At 42.7% G+C, this 19,284-nt stretch overlaps 1 protein-coding gene across 1 annotated transcript in view; it reads left to right on the forward strand.

The window, feature by feature from the left end:
- The first annotated feature begins 1,069 nt into the window (after positions 1-1,069).
- Positions 1,070-19,284, forward strand: part of btbd17a (BTB (POZ) domain containing 17a) — a 31,780-nt gene continuing 13,565 nt past the window's right edge. The window contains exons 1-3 of the mRNA XM_029699035.1: positions 1,070-1,226; positions 6,076-6,203; positions 6,429-6,586. Coding sequence (XP_029554895.1) covers positions 1,124-1,226; positions 6,076-6,203; positions 6,429-6,586 — 389 coding nt within the window. The 5' untranslated portion in view covers positions 1,070-1,123. The remainder of the gene's footprint in view (positions 1,227-6,075; positions 6,204-6,428; positions 6,587-19,284) is intronic.

Here is a 19,284-nt window from a genome sequence, read left to right on the forward strand (position 1 = left end):
AATTATCATTCTTTAGTGGGGTCATAAGATCTGTGTTTTGTCTGTGTATAGGTCACATTCCAAAAGATGTTTGCTCTACACAAACAGATTGAACGATTGGCCATTGATTGTCTCATTTATTGTCTCTCTAATTAATTAAACGTGATCTCGCCTCAAGCCTTAGATACATTATTGGCTTGGGTCGCTGTGTCACGCATAGGGACTAAGCTCGCTGGTCACAATGACACACAAACACATATACAATGAAATGTGCAGACTAACACTACCAAACCTAGTCAATACGTTCTATGGCCTCAATTGTCCCATTTGTATAGTAACCTGATGATGCCAGCATACTAGCTATGATTAAATAATTGAATGAGATATATTGTACATTATTTAGAAAATGTGGATATTTTGGTTGGCTCAGAGCAGGCCACACGCACACACGCACGCACACATGCACTAACACACACGTACTAACAAACACGCACTATCAAACATGCACTACCACACTCAGGCACATAGATTTGTTTTGTACACCACAGCATGACATGTTACCATCAATTGATGCAGTAGTTCCTTTGCCAGTGAAGAATCTCTATCCTAGCACCTTCCTAATACTCTATCTCCTTCACATCGCAGCTATGACCGCTCAAGGCCTGCTATACAGATCCAGATCAATGGCATGCACTGAGCAGCAATACACCCAAAGAAGAGAAAGTACTACAAAAATCAAAGCGGTCGTCATGACAATGGCCTACCCGGGCGGGCTGGAGACAGATTCATTCCACCAATCGATGGATGGTTCTATTGTATCTGTGCATGTGCAGAATCCTGTGGTCTAGAACTAGCGGATGTGTGCCAAAGTCTACAGACCTAGAAGAGCCAGTGTCCCACATACAGACCCCTCTTTCCTCTTTCAGCATCAGGCCAGACCGACCGACGGAGCAGGACAGCCATAGGATACCACAACCCCAGCTAAGAAGGGGAGAAGAGAGAGACAGAGAAGGGGATATTGAGGAGAAAGAGAAGAAGAGGAGAATAGACAAAGAGGGGGAGGTAGAGAGAGTGAGAGGAGAAAGGGAGACGAGTGAGACAGAGGAAAAGTACTTTCTGTAAGAGAAGAGGAAAAGAAGGAGAGATGCCTGCTGCCCTTCTCAGACCCAGAGGGCCCCTGGCCCAGACCAACCTGATCAGCACGCTGCTGTTGTATCTCTGTCTCCACACCGGCTCCGTCACTGGAGGTAAGGCCACCCAACACCAGCACTGTCTGTCTGACCCCAGTGACAACGCACCTTGCTGGGTGGGATGACAGCAACCCTACCAAGCTAGCACATTTGGCTCCTTGGAAGTTGTGGGAATGTATTTTTAGGTTGCCGGTTCAGAGAAAGTTTAACTCTGATTTTGAGAACGTTTTCCAGTGCGGTATTAAAAACTTTCATTGAATGTTTCAATAAGAATTTTAATAACACTGCTGGCTTATTTTGAGTTAACTTTTTTGAACTCCAAGTACAGATAGGACACATGGAAATTAATTTCCTTGGGCATTAATCATCAAAAAACAGATGTCTTTTTTATTGTGACACAGCATCAGTGAGATGCAAACCTATAGGTTGTTATCAATAAAATGTCCCTATAAGGTGCAGAGCGTTCGATTTGCCTGCTGGGGGGCAGGGAAACCCTAAGCTCCGCTAAAACCATTGATAACTAGGTGCCGTTTTCAAGGGATTGTTAAATACATGTTAACTATTTACTGTAGTATCGTCACATCTTAAAGAGCGTAGTCAGAACTACAGATGTCTGACTGTTCCATGTAAAACAATTGTGCACATTTGGCTCCATCGTCCGAGTTATACAGAAAGTAACTGCATGCGTTTAATGATCTGTAAACATCAATTGATCATGTAATTTCAGATACGTAAGGGTAGCCACACGATATCTCTCAATATTGGCCACCATTAATTAGATATTTGAGTGATATAAAATAAAGTTTAACTATAACTGACAAGTATGAGTGGTTTAGGTAATTTTCCATCCTTTGTGGGCTCTGCCTGTCAAGCATCAGAAGGGCACATTTGCTAATAATGTTTACTTTGTAAGCTACCAGTAGAAACTTTGTACAGTTGGCTAAACATATATTAAGTAGACCGAATGTAATTTTTTCACTGACCAATTTAAGCCTACCTAGCGGCGTTAGCTAACATCCCCTTTTCAACATTGTTTTTAAGAGTTTTCCAAGATTGCTGCTGACAGACATGATTGGCTACATTGATTGATTGACCACGTCAAATTGGCTAGCTAACAAATATTGTTTGATTTGCTTGCCGTCTATAGTGATGATGACAGTAGTCCGACAGACAACTTTACCAGGACTTGCCAATGTCAAGCTCTTTCCAAAAGCCTAATTTCTGATGAAGCAAGCCAAATAACATGCCAAATGAATAGGCTACCCTCACGTATCTGAAATTACATGATCAATTGATGTTTACTGATCAATTGATGTAACTCTGATGACAGAGCTAAACAGTTACTTGCTGTATACCTCTGATGACAGAGCTAAACAGTTACTTGCTGTATAACTCTGATGATAGAGCTAAACAGTTACTTGCTGTAACTCTGATAATAGAGCTAAACAGTTACTTGCTGTAACTCTGATGATAGAGATAAACAGTTACTACCTGTATAACTCTGATGACAGAGCTAAACAGTTACTTGCTGTAACTCTGATGATAGAGCTAAACAGTTACTTGCTGTAACTCTGATGATAGAGCTAAACGGTTACTTGCTGTATAACTCTGATGATTAGAGCTAAATAGTTACTTGCTGTAACTCTGATGATAGAGCTAAACAGTTACTAGCTGTATAACTCTGATGATAGAGATAAACAGTTACTAGCTGTATAACTCTGATGACAGAGATAAACAGTTACTAGCTGTATAACTCTGATGATAGAGATAAACAGTTACTTGCTGTATAACTCTGATGACAGAGCTAAACAGTTACTTGCTGTATAACTGATGACAGAGCTAAACAGTTACTTGCTGTAACTCTGATGATAGAGCTAAACAGTTACTTGCTGTAACTCTGATGATAGAGATAAACAGTTACTAGCTGTATAACTCTGATGACAGAGCTAAACAGTTACTTGCTGTAACTCTGATGATAGAGCTAAACAGTTACTTACTGTATAACTCTGATGATAGAGATAAACAGTTACTACCTGTGTAACTCTGATGACAGAGCTAAACAGTTACTTGCTGTAACTCTGATGATAGAGCTAAACAGTTACTCGCTGTAACTCTGATGATAGAGCTAAACAGTTACTAGCTGTATAACTCTGATGATAGAGCTAAATGTGGAATAATTGGAAATGTGTAGACTATGCTCTTCATGAGGTGATGATATTAAAACCAAATAGTTATAGCTAACATTTATTTAACAATCCCTTGAATACTGCATGTAGCTAGTTGTCAATGTTTTAGCGAAGCTGCCCCCCAGCAGCCAAATCGAACACTCCGTACCGTATTGTGACGTTTTATTGATAAAGACCAATAATTTCTGTTCGCTATCCATGGATTTAGTCCACTGTGCCGCCAGAATAATATTCTTAAAACGTTCTTTGAACGTTACTAATGTTTTCTTGTGGTTTTTATGTAACGTTATCTTGAAGTTCTGAGAACATGACTTTAAATAGAACCATGAGGAAACCTGCACAAAACGTTATGCCGAAGTACTGAAATACCCACGGAAGAACGTTGTTTCTTAAGCGCTAGCTGGGTATCCTGCTCAATTCCCAGAAAGTTATGGGAAAGTTGTATGCAAAATAACCATAGGACCACCAAGCTCTCACCAAGCTCTAAGAAACATATGCTATGCTATGCACACTTGACCTACTCCAATTTGCCTACCGCTCCAACAGATCCACAGAAGATGCCATTTCCATCGCTATTCACACAGCCGTAACACATCTGTGTGAGAATGATGTTCATTGAATCCAGTTCAGCATTCAACACTATTGTTCCCTCCAAGCTCGACACCAAGCTCAGAGCCCTGGTTCTGGAGACCACCCTCTGCAACCGGATTCTGGACTTTCTGATGGGCAGACCACAGGCTGTGAGGATTGGCAACAACCCCTCCTCCACACTGACTCTTAACACAGGGGTGTGTCCTCAGCCCTCTGCTGTACTCCCTGTTCACCCACGACTGCGTTGTTTGCATGACACCAACTCCATCATCAAGTTTGCTGCTGACACCATGGTTGTAGGCCTGATAACCAACAATGAAGAGTCAGACTACTGTATAGGGAGGAGGTAAGTGAACTGGCATTGTGGTGCCAGTGTAACAATATTGTTTCCATCCCTGTCTTCGCCCCTACCTGGGCTTGAACCAGGAGCCCTCTACACATATCATCAACTGACACCCACGAAGCATTGTTACCCATCGCTCCACAAAAGCTGCAGCCCTTGCAGAGCAAGGGAAACAACTACTTCAAGGTCTCAGAGCGAGTGACGTCACCGATTGAAACGCTATTAGCTCACACCCCCCTATCTAGCTAGCCATTTCACACCGGTTACACTCACCTCCCTTTTGACCTCCTCCATTTCCGCAGCAACCAGTGATCCACGTCAACAGCATCAATGTAACAGTTTTGCTTCCGTCCCTCTCTTCGCCCCTACCTGGGCTCAAACCAGGGACCCTCTGCACACATCAACAACTGCCTCCCACGAAGCATTGTTACCTATCGCTCCACAAAAGCCACGGCCCTTGCAGAGCAAGGGAAACAACTACTTCATGAGATCTGATAGAAACTGTCTCTGAGCCTGTTGGTATCTACAAGCCATCAGCGTGCTTAACACTTGAATTGGACTGACCACCTGCACTGACTCTCTGCACCTTAGCACACATGCACTAACTCACGCACACACAGACATACACTCATCCACACACACACATATATTCATGCTACACACACATCACAACTGCTGCTACCAGACTCTTATTGCGATTGCTAAATAATGCACAATTTCAACACTTGCCCCCAATTCCCCCTTCCCCAAAACAAGTGTAAATATTGTACTATAAAATGTTTAATCTATTTTACTGAGCCATTTACTTTATGTTCGTATTGTTATATTTTATTATTTCTTATTGTTGTTGCATTGTCCAGAAGGAACCTGCAAGTAAGCATTTCGGTGGGCGGTGTATACCATGTGTATCCTGTACATACGACTAATAAAACTTGAAACTTGAATGTCAGTGACTGGCATAACAAGAGAAAAACTGCTGATGCACAACCAAATTTCGAAATTGCACCTTGTGGATTGTACCATTCTAACTATCAACAATAAGTTGAGACCCCGACTGAGTTTTGGGAAATTGATCCACGGGCCTGCAAAAGGGCGGCTGCCAATTGCCCATTCCGGTTTTCAACAATTTGTGCAGTCTTATAGTAATTTACACTGTCATCCTCATGCTTGTGTGAATCAGTACTGGTTGAGATTTCTGGAAACATTAAGTTAAAGTGTAAATTTACACAAAAGTAACTCATGTTTCTTGTTCCCCTTTCTTCCGGAAAAGGAAGTTTGACCAACAGAAAAAGAGGAACTGCCTCTGACAAATTAATATATGCTAAAATAGATCCTCAATTCAAATAATATACAGTCTCTGAGTCCCATTTGAATCTTGTCAGGGCATGTATCACAGCCTACATTAGCTGCACATTAATCAAAGTTGAATTAAAACTGACCTACTGTGATGATTGATCCCATGGATTGGGACTCTACCCCCTACTCCCAATAGTCATGGTGAAGGTTGAGGGGGCATAGATTGGGCTTTGTCCCATTTCTTTATTTAACGACCATCCCTTCCCCCTCCTTCTCTTTTCCCTATCCATGGTGAGGGGGCCCAGGCCATCTCCTGCGTCTGTGCCCTTGCTAAAGGGCAAATACACCACTTTTCGAACCTCATATTAATTATCTCCAGCATCATACCAGTGTCTGCATGTGAATACGGTAAATGTTTTGGTTTCGTAGCAACAAAAAGTTAAACCATAGAACGTCATTGCCCTTTAAAACCTAAAACTTCCTATTCTAGGCATAATGAAAGCTGATGAGATCCAGAATGGTGGCGGGGACACCATCAGCCACTCCCTGGCCCTGGTGCAGCGTCTGGAGGCCCTGCTGGCTCAGGGGAACGGCAGCGATGTGGCCCTCAGGGTGCAGGTAGGAAACTAGCCTAGAGAGTTAAAGAGGCGGACCAGAGACAGGAGGGTTACCGGTTTAAATCCTGGGTCTTACTGGGAAAAATCTGGTGGCTGACACTGTACTTGAACCTCTCTGTGTATTTATGTATGTGTCTTGGGAGGATAAAGGAAAGTGACAAATTGCAGTGTCTGTGACTTTAAAAAAAATCATCTTCTTCTCTACCTCCTCCTCCTCTTCTTCCAGACAGTGGGAGCAGAGCAGGTAAAGGTGATCCAGGCCCACTCCCTGATGCTGTCCCTGCAGAGCCCTGTGTTCGAGGAACTGCTGCTCAGCCGTAATGGCACCACCCTGGTCCTCCTGGAGACCGCTGAGTGTGCTGCCGTCTTCGACAAGTTCATCAGGTAATAATAATAATAATAACTAGATGGTAATTGTACATGAAGTACAATTGATGGGACTTGCTTTAACGCTTTAAACATATTTTGTAGTAGTGATAGAAGTTTCAAAAGTTATACTTTACTATTTAAAGCAAAGCAGTTCTAAAGTATGTATGGTTTTGAAAAACATTATAGTAGTTGTTATAGTGTGGACACTATATAAATAATTACATGGTTATTATTGGCATTAACCTTGACCTTTCCCCTTTTATGATGTCATCACCAAGAGTGAGTTCTGTGCAATGTGATTCTACCACCGGCTGAGTGGGCTATATAGTTCTGTTATATTTGTACCGTTTGTACCTGGCAATACACCTTTAGGTTTGGGTTGAAAGTAAAGGAAAGTAATATCGAAATGCGTGTGGGCATTCCTTGTCAAGTTACTACACCTTTTTGGCGACGAAGATAAAACTTTATCAACTTGTACAGGGCGAGTTAGCTAGCTAGCTTAATGAGCGACGGAGAGCAGGTGCCACTGGACGGAAACGCCGACGGGGACAATCAGCAGCAAGTGCAAATCGCTAATGAGGATCAAGGACAAGTTGGCGTTATAATGGCAATGTTTGGGACTATCACTGAGTTTGTGGAAGAGAACGAAGACTGGACGGAATATGTGGAAAGGTTGGGACACTTTTTCTTGGCAAATGGAATCATAGATGAGGCTAAACAGCGCTCTATTCTCTTGAGTGTGTGTGGGGCTAAAACCTACAAGCTAATGAGGAATTTGGCTACACCACGGAGACCGGGAGAAATTCCTTTTGGGGATCTAGTTGCTCTCGTTCAGACTCACCACAATCCAAAGCCTTCAGTGATTGTCCAGAGGTCCAAGTTTAACTGCCATTTTCGGAAAACAGGGCTATGTTAGAGGACATGCTCCGTGACAGATTAGTCTGTGGCATTAATGAGGACAGCATACAGCGCCGGTTGCTGGGGGAAGCCACACTGACTTTCAAGAGGGCATTGGAACTATCTCAAGGGATGGAGATGGCCGCTAGTAATGTGAAAATTATTCAAAAGGCCAACAGTGAAAGTTGTGCAGTGCATCAGGTGACAAAAGAGGTGGCAGGAAAAAGGGGAAAAGCAGTGGAATGTTTCAGATGTGGAGGGACACATTATGGTAACAACTGTAAGTTCATGGAGACTGTCTGTCACAATTGCAACAAAAAGGGACATTTAGCAAAAAAATGCAGGCGTCCTAGGAGCAAGCCAGAGGGTGGGCGGACTGGGCTGGGCAAGTTCACAGCACCAAAGCCTCAGTCAGCAGCGCACCACCTAGAGAGCACAGAGGAGGAGGAAGAGCATTGTTCCTACAACATGTTTAATGTGAGGGAGCCGCGCGCAGAGCCTATCTATGCTACAGTGGAGGTAGATGGAAAGCAGATGAGGATGGAGGTTGACACGGGGGCCTCTGCCTCTGTCATAAGTGAGGAGACCTACAAACAAAAATGGGGCTCAAGACAGGTTTCTGCCCTCACACCTGCAGGGATCAGACTGCGTACGTATACCGGGGAGACCATACCATTGCTTGGGGCTCTAGAAGTGGACATTGCATACAACAGCCAGGAAGCGAGAGCACGGCTCCTGGTGGTGAAAGGGAATGGGCCTAGTTTACTAGGGCGTGACTGGCTAAACAAAATACAACTGAGCTGGGGTGAGATAAAACACACCCGAGTGACTGAGGATGTCATTCAAAAATACCCAGAGATTTTCAAAGATGAACTGGGCACACTGCAGGGCATTGCAGTTAAGCTGTTCGTGGATACTCAGGCTGAGCCTCGCTTTTTCAAGCCCAGGACAGTGCCTTACGCCATGAAAAAGAAAGTGGAAGAAGAGTTGGAGCGGCTGCAGGAAGCAAACGTCATTACTCCCGTTCAGTTCTCCCGCTGGGCAGCTCCTATCGTTCCCGTTCTGAAAAGTGACGGCACGGTGCGTATATGTGGGGACTACAAACTCACCATCAACAGGGCCTCTAAGCTAGACGCTTACCCGCTGCCACGGGTGGAGGACTTGTTCGCGACACTGGCAGGAGGCAAGACGTTCTCAAAGCTTGACATGAGTCACGCCTACCAACAGCTCCTCCTGGATGAGGACTCAAAAGAGTATGTCACAGTCAACACGCACAAAGGCTTGTTCAGGTACAACCGCTTGGTTTTCGGAGTGGCGTCCAGCCCAGCCATTTTCCAGAGGACAATGGACAATCTGCTGCAGGGGATCCCTCATGTAGCAGTGTACCTGGATGACATCCTGGTTACAGGGGAGACGGAGGAGGAGCACCTCCACCATCTGGACCAGGTGTTAAAGAGATTCTCTGAGGCAGGGCTGCGCCTGAAGCGTAGCAAGTGCACATTCCAAGCACAGAGTGTGACATACCTAGGTCACAAGATCACAGCGCAGGGTCTGTGTCCTGTGGAGGACAAAGTCATTGCAATCAAGGATGCTCCAAACCCCAAGAATGGGTCAGAGCTCAGGTCGTTCCTGGGCATGGTGAACTACTATGGTAAGTTCCTCCCTGAGCTGTCAACAGTGTTGGCTCCACTTTATCAGTTGCTCCACAAAGACTGTAAATGGAATTGGGGGCCAGCACAAGAGAAAGCTTTCAAGGAAGTGAAAGCACTACCACAATCAGCACAACTTCTGGTTCATTTTGACCAAGACAAAGAGATCATCCTGTCATGTGACGCCTCACCCTATGGCGTCGGGGCAGTACTCTCTCATCAGATGGAGGACGGGTCAGAGAGACCCATTGGATTTGCATCACGTACGCTGACAAGTGCTGAGAAGGGTTATTCACAGTTAGACAAGGAAGGTCTGGCCATAGTCTTTGCTGTGAAACGCTTCCATCAGTACCTCTACGGTCGTCATTTCACCATATGCACTGACCACAAACCACTGATGAGCCTTTTTAGTGAATCAAGATGCATTCCGCCCATGGCTTCAGCAAGGTTACAGCGCTGGGCCCTGACACTGTCGGCTTACCAGTATACGATAGTGTATAGAGCGGGGAAGGACAATGCAAATGCAGACGCGCTCAGCCGTCTCCCGCTACCAGAGATGCCTGCCACAACTGTGGTGCCTCCCGAGACAATTTTCCTAATGGAGAGATTGTCAAACTCACCTGTGAATGCCAAACAGATCAAACAGTGGATCCTATCCTGTCCCAAGTGAAAAGATTCCTGATGCAGGGTTGGCCTCCTGTCATAGAGGATGATGGACTAAGACCTTATGCAAAGCGCAAAACTGAGCTGAGTGTGCAGGATGGCTGCATACTCTGGGGGTCCAGAGTGGTTGTTCCACCCCCTGGCCGTGCACAAGTCATGGATGAGGTCCATGAGGCTCACCCGGGTGCCTCCCGGATGAAAAGTTTAGCCAGATCTTACATCTGGTGGCCTAACATGGATCAGGAGGTAGAAGACAAAGTTAAATCATGTTCTGAGTGCCAGATCAACCAGAAGATGGCGCCGCCCGCGCCACTACATCTGTGGGAGTGGCCTGACCACCCATGGTCCAGGCTGCATATAGATTTTGCAGGCCCTTTCATGGGTCACATGTTCCTTGTCATGGTGGACGCACACTCCAAGTGGCTGGAGGCGCACATCATGAGCAACATCACAGCGACCACAACCATCGAAAAGCTTCGGCACGTGTTTTCAACCCATGGTCTGCCGGACTCTCTGGTGTCCGACAACGCAACAACGTTTACCTGTGACTTGTTCCAAGAATTCATGCGGAGAAACGGGATCCGCCATGTCCGCAGCGCCCCGTTTCACCCGGCCTCAAACGGTTTAGCGGAGCGGGCTGTGCAGACACTGAAAGAGGGGCTCAAAAGGATGACTGGGGGAACCATCACTACTAAGCTCTCTCGGTTCTTGTTCCAGTACCGCATCACGCCACAAACAACAACAGGACAGGCTCCAGCGGTGATGTTAATGGGCAGAAGGCCAAAAGCTCACCTGGATCTACTGCGTCCGAACATCAGAGCACGAGTTGAACGGAAGCAGGAGAAACAAAAAGAGAGACATGACCACCACGCGAGGGAGAGACAGTTAAAACCCAATGACACTGTCTACATCCGCAACTTCACAAGCAGCCAATGCTGGTTACCAGGTATCATTCTGAGTCAGAGTGGTCCCGTCTCCTTTGTGGTCAAACTGACTGATGGGCGAGTCATGCGCAGACACCAGGACCATCTCCGCCTGCGCTATGACAAAGACAAGACCATGTTTTCAGACGGAACAGCTGTGGGTGGTAGTATACAAGTTGAAATCCCACAGGAAACAGCATCTGAGGAACAGGGGCATTCAGTGGTTCCAGCAGAGGGTGATGGACATTCTCTCACAAACACCCAACCCGCTCCTGTGCCCTCAGACCCAGCTCCACTGGGACACGCCTTACCTGTGTCTCGTAGCACACCAGGAGTACTGTGCAGATCACAGCGTAGTCACAAGCCTCCTGAAAGACTAACTCTGTAGTTAAGACTGAGAGACTCGTGGTGTTAGTGTTTGTTTGGAGCAGCAGACCTAGTTGAAAAGAAATAAGGACTGTCATTTTATTGTTGTTGTTTTGGTTACATTTATGGTAACACCAGCAGAAGTTCTACAGTGTGGTGTAGTAAAGAGAAGAAAACACTAATGTGGTTTACTTGTTAACCTTATGTTTTCCTTACAGGGGGGATTTAAATTGAGGGGGGAGAAGTGTTATAGTGTGGACACTATATAAATAATTACATGGTTATTATTGGCATTAACCTTGACCTTTCCCCTTTGATGATGTCATCACCAAGAGTGAGTTCTGTGCAATGTGATTCTACCACCGGCTGAGTGGGCTATATAGTTCTGTTATATTTGTACCGTTTGTACCTGGCAATACACCTTTAGGTTTGGGTTGAAAGTAAAGGAAAGTAATATCGAAATGCGTGTGGGCATTCCTTGTCAAGTTACTACAGTAGTGATAGTGTCTGCAGTAGTAATTGTAGTGACTGGTTATATTTGAAAAGGTAGGTAGATGAAAAGTTGGAATAGCTTGGACATTTGACAGTTGGTTTGCTGTACCTAGACTGAACGGTTTAAGAGTTACTGTTGGTGAGTTATATTGTGCTAATTTATGCTAACTTCTATCGTTTTACACGATAAACAATTAAAGAATTTGAAGTTAGGATTTCCTGAACATGTAAAAGTTGGTTTGCTGTATTTAGATTGAAGGGTTCAAGAGTTACTGTTTTAGACAATGACCAATGTAAGAATTTGAAGTTAGGATAGCCTGAACATGTAAAAGTTGGTTTAGTGTCCCGAGTTTACTCTTGGTGGGTTATTTATGCAACTGTATATAGTTATAGTTGATAAATATCTTTAAAACACTTGAAGTTTGGATTGCCTGAATGTTTTAAAGTTGATCTTATAGCTTAATCTAGCCCTGCAGACAAAGAACCATATATGTGCATCATTCCACATTTTTAGATAATCAATCATTTCTAATTGTTTTTGTTTGTGTACCACATCTGGAGTTTTGCAGCTAAAATGTATATGAATCACACTTAACTATTCCTACTAGTATTGGTATTTTTTTGTTACACAAAACACACATTCTCCAGGTTTGCAACATTGTATCATTACTGCCTGACCAGGACCTCAGTCCCTGTGTCTGTGTCTGTCAATCAACACATTACACCAAGAGCCTTGACAGTTTTGATGATGGTCTCATTAGGGCGCCATCCCACTCTTGACAGTCACAAAGACCTGCGTTCATGTGCTAGTCAGGCACTAATATCTCATTAAGGTACAAAAATAAACTGATGCCTGTATAATTCTACATGTCCCTAACAAGCCTAGCATAAATAATATTATAATAATAAGAAAGGAAAAATAAGCTAAAACAATGTAACGTTTATACAGGTCCATTAACCCATAAGGAACAGTAACAATGACAAGCTGCAACCTGTGCTCCTCCGTCAACTTTACACAATAAATTCTGCACGTAACATTATAGGCACACACTCGCCATTATGCAGGAAACAGTGTAATTTTACCGATAGCCATTAATCATCAGGTGGATAGATAGATGTAAATTATACGTTCTCCGGACTAATCTAGCAACAACTTTCTTAATGTATAGCCTATTAGCTGATATGTTTCGCTGCAGCTAGTTAAACAGAACTAAAAATCGTTGTTAGCTAGCTACCTATGTTAGCCAGCTAGCAAGCTAGCTTGGTTGATATACGGTTCTTCCACGCACCTCTTTTGTACGGGGAAATGTTTTTTAATGAAATGTATGTATTCACTACTGTCAGTCGCTCTGGATAAGAGCGTCTGCTAAATGATTAAAATGTAAATGTAAAATGTTTTGGACAAGTTTTCCCAGTTTTTCTTGCCCCATACGATTAATATAGGGTTTCCCTGAAGGCCTCAATATCTTTCATTGCCTGTCCTTCCATTCCTTTAGTTTGGTTTTTCTTTTCTTTCCGACATTTTGGCGATTTTCATCGGCAGCAGAAAATGAAAGTGCTTGTCCGTCCATTCTTAGTTGTGGACATAAATGTTTTTTTTCCCGTGTGAGCCTATTTTAAAACGTAAAATACAGTCTCATTAGCGTATAAAAGTCTTGCGAAACCACTTCATTTAATAGAGATGAAATCAAATAATAATGTTTGAACGTCATTTAAAAAACTGTCACATATACAGTTGTTCGTCACAAGGGCAAGATTGTAGTCAGTAGATGGGGCCAGCTGTTGTGTGGTTGTGGTCAGAAGTTATGCAGTTGTGGTCAGTAGTAGACTGGTCAGTAGTTGTGTGGTCAGAAGTTGTGTGGTTGTGGTCAGTAGTTGTGTGACTGTGGTCGGAAGTTGTGTGGTTGTGTTCACTAGTTGTGTGGTTGTGGTCACTAGACGAGGTCAGTTGTTGCGTGGTTATGGTCAGTAGTTGTGGTCAGTAGTTGTGTGGTTGTGGTCAGTAGCTGTGTTGTGGTCAGTAGTTCTGTTGTAAGTAGTTGTGTGGTTGTGGTCAGTAGTTGTGTGATTGTGGTCAGAAGTTGTGCAGCTGTGATCAGTAGTTGAGTGGCCAGCAGTTGTGTGGTTGTGGTCAGTAGTTGTGTTCAGTAGTTGCATGGTTATGGTTAGTAGTTGTGGTCAGTAGTTGTGTGGTTGTGGTCAGTAGTTGTGTTGTGGTCAGTATCTGTGTGGTTGTGGTCAGTAGTTGTGTAGTTGTGGTCAGTAATTGTGGTCAGTAGTTGTGGTCAGTAGTTGTGTGCTTGCCGTCTGTAGTTGTATGGTTCAGTTGCTAGGCAACAGTAGCCTTGTCAACACTGCTCCCTTATACTGTGGCTAAAGCAAGTGTGAGAAACATGCTAACATACCGTTTGTTTGTGCTAATACTAAATAAATACTGCACATAGACCCACAAAACGTATTTGCTAGATTCGTGATAGTGTTTAAGGACAAAGCAAGGAAAGTGAACTTCAATGCGATGTAGTTTATTGGAATTTGGAGCTGTTATTGTTAAATAATTAATCTGCTAGCTTCTGACATGACTTGCTGCATCTAGAAAGAGAGCAGTTGATGGGTAACTAAAAAAGCTATATCTACAGATTGATACAAGCTATTCCTAATATTTCTTCTGTTTTGAAAAGCAGAGAAGTAGATTAACATTTTATACTCATGTTTTTGTCTGACTTTGTCTGACTTGTGGTCAGTGGTCAAAACGGCAGTAGTTTGGAAAAAGAGTGGTAATGCAGTTACTAAAACAGCTGTATCGTAAGTTCCGTAGTAAATATTTTTGTTCTGTAAACAGATATGAATAGCAGAGAAGTAGACGAAGATGTCCTACCCTCTAATTTTTTGTCTAACTTGTTGGGGCAGTGGTCAAAGTGACAGCTGTCTGCAAAAAAGTTACAGAACATTTTGTTGATGTGGTTACTAAATCAGCTGTAACTTTTTATCAGAATCCTTTTTGGGGTTCAAACCCCATATTTGAGTAACAGAGAAGTAGGACAAGATGTAAACGCTTTAACTTCTTCCCTAAGCTGTTGCAACATGGTCAAAGTATCTGATTTGTGTCAAAAGTTGCATTATTGCATTTACAGTGAATGGAAGATGGAAGTGATGATGGCACAATGGGGCTTTTTAGAATCTTGAGGAAATCCCATACAAGGAAATGGAGGACAAAAAGAAAGACAAAAAGTGTAATATTTAAAAAAAACAACTCAAGCGTGACCATTCTGCATGTCTTAACATTTGAATGGTGTTTTTTGCTTAAACAGTGTAAGAAGAATAAGAAGTATGTTGAAGATTGAAGCTGGGGCTTTTGCTTTGCAAGCCCCACAATGATTAATTTGATTAATAAAGCACAATTAATAATAAAGCATTAATAAAGCCTTCTAAGTTTGGGTGAAAAGGGAGACACAAACACACACACTTGCATGCACGCACACACACACACACACATATACACACACACACACACACACACACCCACACACACACACACACACACACACACACACACACACAGTGTGTTGCCATCAGGTTCTTCAGTTGAGGAGGGAGACTAGAGGAAGTAGCCTGGTTAACCATGTGGACCGCTGCCCTCCCCGCTAGAGGAAGTAGGTAATAATTCAGAGGAAATTATATAATGAGGAATTCCCCTCCTGACAAGCTTTACACACCAAGGTTTAGGGTTAATTGAAAAAAAATTGGAGGAGAGGGAGTTTTACTGTATATGTCACAAATGCTTTATATACAGTATTTATGACAGTATACAACAGTTCTGTATTTTCATATAGCTTGTGTGACATCTTGTGGGTGTACTAAGTAACTGCAGCCTCTTGACTAATTCAGCATGGTTGGTTGGTGTGAGAATACAGTATATCAATGAGTAGTAAAACCTAATGGTCTATGGAGGAGTCAGCACATCAATCATTGATCATAGTAGTGTTGTCACGATACCAGAATTTTTGGCTTCGAATCCCGATACTTGGTTTAGTATCTCAATACTCGATACCATCACGATACTCATTACCAAAACGATACCCAAAACGATACCACAGCAAAAACAGAATGCATATTAGCCAAAGTAACAGATTGACACTTGATCCAGACAGATAAACTCAGCTAGCGCCCTGTTTAATCATTGGGCATCTTTTTAGTTCAATATCATGAACATTTTTCAGAGAGACATGTATGCATTAATTCATCAATTATACAATCAAACAATACATATGACTTTGGTAAAAACAATCTATTTATTTGAATGGTAAATCTCTGTTGATCAAATTTGGTAAAACAAGATGTAGCCTAGAACTATCCACAATACAGGTGAATGCATATTCAATAAGAGTGTGTGCATGGATTGCGTTAAGTCGCTCTGGATAAGAGCGTCTGCTAAATGACTAAAATGTCAAATGTAAAAATTGAGCTTGTTTTGGCTGATTTCATGGGGCAACAGATGACAATCTGTTTCCGTTCCATTTGGGACTTATTTTATTTACTGTTTACGGTTTTCATACTATCACAAACCAGTGGAGGCTGCTGAAGGGAGGATGGCTCATAATAATGGATGGAATGGAGTTAATGCAATGGTACCAAACACATCAAACACATGGTTTCCATGTGGTTGATACCACTCCATTGACTCAATACCAGCCATTGTTATGAGCCGTGCTCCCTTCAGCAGCCTCCACTGGTTTGTGATAGTATGAAAACCGTAAACACAAAATATGCCGATTTCAAAGCTGATTGCCACCAAAAACTTTGTTAATTCACTTACTCGATCTCTCTCTCACGGAACTGACTGCCTTGTCAACATTGGGTGTGGATACGGTGGGAACATGTGGGTCTGTGCAAGTGTGATGCAAGAGTTCCAAGTTGTCTTGATTTACCAGTTCTGAGTTTCCAGTTGTTTTGAGCGTGGCAGAAGTCATGCTGGATTGACCGCATGGCCGATGTTGAATGTTTATCCTTTTAAGCTTGGAAAAGAGACCCTTAAACCCGAACTTGGACCAGACACCCACTCCCCTGAATAGCAGGCTAGTGATTGCTATGCTTGCAGTTAGCCACTGATTCCTGCCAAACCACTCATTGTTGAATTTGCGATTTCCAACTTGTTGTGTAATGTTAATGTCCAATGGCCGATGAACACCGATACATTTAATCTATAATTTCTCTTTATTATTTATCTTCATATGACAAGGATTGAAAAGTATTTGCCAGTAGATTGTCGACTTCACAAGATTTTTAAAGTATGATGTTGACATGATCAGTCCAATCAAAGCTATGGTAGATATAATGTGATTTGATGTAATTTTCTTTGTCGCCAATGACCTTGAGCTTTCTTGGATGGGCACTTCTATTGTAACTCTAACATTACCAACCCCTACGCTCCGTATTTTCCGCTGGCTGCCCCACCACCAGACAAAGCACTGGGCTAGGCTGAAACACCTGCATTTTGGAGCTGCCATACTCAAGAATGCAAAAAAGAGACAAAATTTGTACATGGCATTACTAACTCAATGATTATTTATATTTTTACATTCTCAAACTGATATGTGACACGTATTAATGCCAAAATAACATGCAAAACAAGCAAAACTATATATTTAAATAATAAACAGTACCAATCAAAAGTTTGGACACATATAGTCATTCAAGCGTTTTTGTCTATTTTTACTTTTTTCTACATTGTAGAATAATAGTGAAGACATCACAACTATGAAATAACACATATGGAATCATGTAGCAAGCAAAAAAAGTGTTAAATGAATCAAAATATATTTTATATTTGGGATTCTTCAAAGTAAACACCCTTTGCCTTGATGACAGCTTTGCACACACTTGGCATTCTCTCAACCAACTTCACCTGGAATGCTTTTCCAACAGTCTTGAAGGAGTTCCCACGTATTCTGAGCGCTTGTTGGATGCTTTTCCTTCACTCTGCGGTCCAACTCATCCCAAACCATCTCAATTGCGTTGAGGTCGGGTGATTGTGAAGGCCAGGTCATCTGATGCAGCACTCCATCACTCTCCTTCTTGGTCAAATATCCCTTACACAGCCTGGAGATGTGTTGTGTCATTGTCCTGTTGAAAAACAAATGATACTCCCACTGAGTGCAAACCAGATGGGATGGCGTATCGCTGCAGAATGCTGTGGTAGCCATTCTGGTTTAGTATGCCTTGAATTCTAAAATAATCACTGACACAGTGTCACTAGCAAAGCACCCCCACATCCTCACACCTCCTCCTCCATGCTTCACGGTGGGAACCACACATGCGGAGATAATCCGTTCACCTACTCTGCGTCTCACAAAGACACAGCGGTTGAAACCAAAAAGCTCAAATTTGGACTAATCAGACCAAAGGACAGATTTCCACTGGTCTAATGTCCATTGCTCGTGTTTCTTGGCCCAAGCAAGCCTCTTCTTTTTATTGGTGTTCTTTAGTAGTGGTTTCTTTGCAGGAATTAGTCCATGAAGGCCTGATTCACGCAATCTCTGAACAGTTGATATTGAGATATGTTTGTTACTTGAACTCTGAAGCATTTATTTAGGCTGCCATTTCTGAGGCTGGTAACTCTTATGAGCTTATCCTATGCAGCAGAGGTTATATTGGGTCTTCCTTTCCTGTGGCAGTCCTCATGAGAGCCAGTTTCATCATAGCGCTTGATGGTTTTTGCGACTCCACTTGAAGAAACATTCAAAGTTCTTCAAATCATCCGGATTGACTGATCTTCATGTCTTAAAGTAATGATGGACTGTTGTTTCGGTTTGCTTATTTGAGCTGTTCTTGCCATAATATGGACTTGGTCTTTTACAAAATAGGGCTATCTTCTGTATACCACCCCTACCTTGTCAAAACACAACTGATTGGCTGAAGCGCATTAAAAGGAAAGAAATTCCACAAATTAACTTTAAAAAAAAACACACCTGTTAATTGAAATTCTTTCCATGTGACTACTTCAAGAAGTGGCAACTGAATGGCACGGCAGACTATGGCAATGCATATCAGTGCTAGAGGCGTCACTACAGACCCTGGTTCGATTCCAGGCTGTATCACAACCGTCTGTGATTGGGAGTCCCATAGGGTGCAGCACAATTGGCCCATTATCGTACGAGTTAGGGTTTGGCCGGGGTAGGCTGTCATTGTAAATAAGAATTCGTTCTTAACTGACTAATAAAGGTTAAATAAAATAAAAGCTGGTTGAGAGAATGCCAATAGTGTGCAAACCTGTCATCAAGGCAAAGGGTAGCTACTTAGAAGAATGTCATATACAGTTGAAGTCAGAAGATTACATACACCTTAGCCAAATACATTTAAACTCAGTTTTTCACAATTCCTGACATTTAATCCTAGTAATAATTCCCTGTTTTAGGTCAGTTACGATCACCACTTTATTTTAAGATTGTGAAATGTCAGAATAATAGCAGAGACAATTGTTTATTTCAGCTTATATTTCTTTCATCACATTCCCAGTGGGTCAGAAGTTTAAATACTCTCAATTAGTATTTGGTAGCATTGCCATTAATTTGTTTAACTTGTGTCAAACGTTTCGGGTAGCCTTCCACAAGCTCCCACAATAAGTTGGGTGAAATTTGGCCCATTCCTCCTGACAGAGCTGGTGTAACTGAGTCAGGTTTGCAGGCCTCCTTGCTCGCACACACTTTTTTCAGTTCTGCCCACACAT

This window comes from Salmo trutta, chromosome 18 (assembly GCF_901001165.1).
Source record: "Salmo trutta chromosome 18, fSalTru1.1, whole genome shotgun sequence".
Taxonomy (NCBI): domain Eukaryota; kingdom Metazoa; phylum Chordata; class Actinopteri; order Salmoniformes; family Salmonidae; genus Salmo; species Salmo trutta.